Raw genomic sequence first — 1,226 nt, forward strand, 5'->3', positions numbered from 1 at the left:
CGGAAACGTCTTCGAACAGCGCTGGCCCTTCGGCTTTGAAATGGAGATGAGCACCACAACCCTAGAGTCGGATTCGACTGGCTTTCGAGCAAGGGAACCTTTACCTTTACCTTTTACTGTAATACAGTCTACATTGGGATACCCTTGGAGACAACCTTGGTGCTTGGGGGGGCAACAGTGGGAGGGCTTCTGGAGTTCTGGCCCTGCTGGTGGACCTCCTGAGGGCACCTGGGTTTTGGCCACTGTGTGACACAGAGTGTTGGACTGGATGGGCCACTGGCCTGATCCAACACTGGCTTCTCTTAGGTTCTCATGTACCCGAGCGGGACACCCCCCACCCCCCTTCTCCAAGCACCGCACTCCCAGGCACAACCCCCAAATCTCCAGGGATTTCTCAACTCGGAGCTGGCAGCTCCGCGAGAAATTCTGCCAACTGAGCCAGCCCCTCCCTTGTGTCAACCCAACAGCCACCTTCGACGGCCGCCGCCGCCTCTCCCCTTAGGGCGGCTCACCTTGACCCTCACGCGAACGACTTCGTGCTCCTCTTCTTCTTGGGCCCCCGGTCCAGGCCCGCCCCCTCCGGGCGTCGCTGCCGCAGCAGCCCCCGCTGCCGCCATCCCGACCCCTCCACCTCCCCTCTGTGGCGGAGGCGCCTCGCGCCGGGGCCGTTACATCCCCCTCCCCCTTTGCGTCACCCGCCAGGGGCCGGGGAGGGGGGAGGGACGGAGCCTCGAGCCGCCGGCTCGTCAGTGCGCCGCCGCCGGGGCTCGCGCGCGAGGCGGGGAAGGCAAAGGCGAGGGACCCGCTTCCATCATCTGACCCTCCCCTCCCGCCGGCTACTTCCGCCTTTGGGCCGCCGGGGTGACGTCATCGCCCGGCGCCGAAGCCAGCCTGAGAACATCGTTCTCGCAGGAAAGCCAACCGCTGAGGGGAAACGGAAGTGGGCTCTAGCGGATGGAACAAAAGGCCAAGCCTGTGGCCGAAGAAGAGCCTGCCGGTCATGAAGATAAAGTTTACGCCCTAAACAACATCCGGGGTAAAGAGACATCACCGGCGCCAGCGTTGGGCCCGTCGCTGAGAGGCTCTCGAGCGGGAGCCCGCTGGCGTCATAACCAGGGGTTTAATTATGGCACTCAATCGACTAGCGCGCGAAAATGACGTCACAACGGCCGCGTTGTCGGAACGAACAACAACATCCGGGTAACGAGGGGATCGTGAGCCCTAAA

At 63.1% G+C, this 1,226-nt stretch overlaps 1 protein-coding gene across 1 annotated transcript in view; it reads right to left on the reverse strand.

The window, feature by feature from the left end:
- The window catches only part of TBC1D25 (TBC1 domain family member 25), a 19,517-nt gene extending 18,599 nt beyond the window's left edge, over positions 1 to 918 (reverse strand). The window contains exon 1 of the mRNA XM_015423512.1: positions 513 to 918. Within this exon, the coding sequence (XP_015278998.1) occupies positions 513 to 617 (105 nt within the window). The 5' untranslated portion in view covers positions 618 to 918. The remainder of the gene's footprint in view (positions 1 to 512) is intronic.
- Positions 919 to 1,226: the final 308 nt, after the last annotated feature.

Source organism: Gekko japonicus, unplaced genomic scaffold (assembly GCF_001447785.1).
Source record: "Gekko japonicus isolate JY-2015 unplaced genomic scaffold, Gekko_japonicus_V1.1 scaffold2800, whole genome shotgun sequence".
Classification (NCBI taxonomy): Eukaryota; Metazoa; Chordata; class Lepidosauria; order Squamata; family Gekkonidae; genus Gekko; species Gekko japonicus.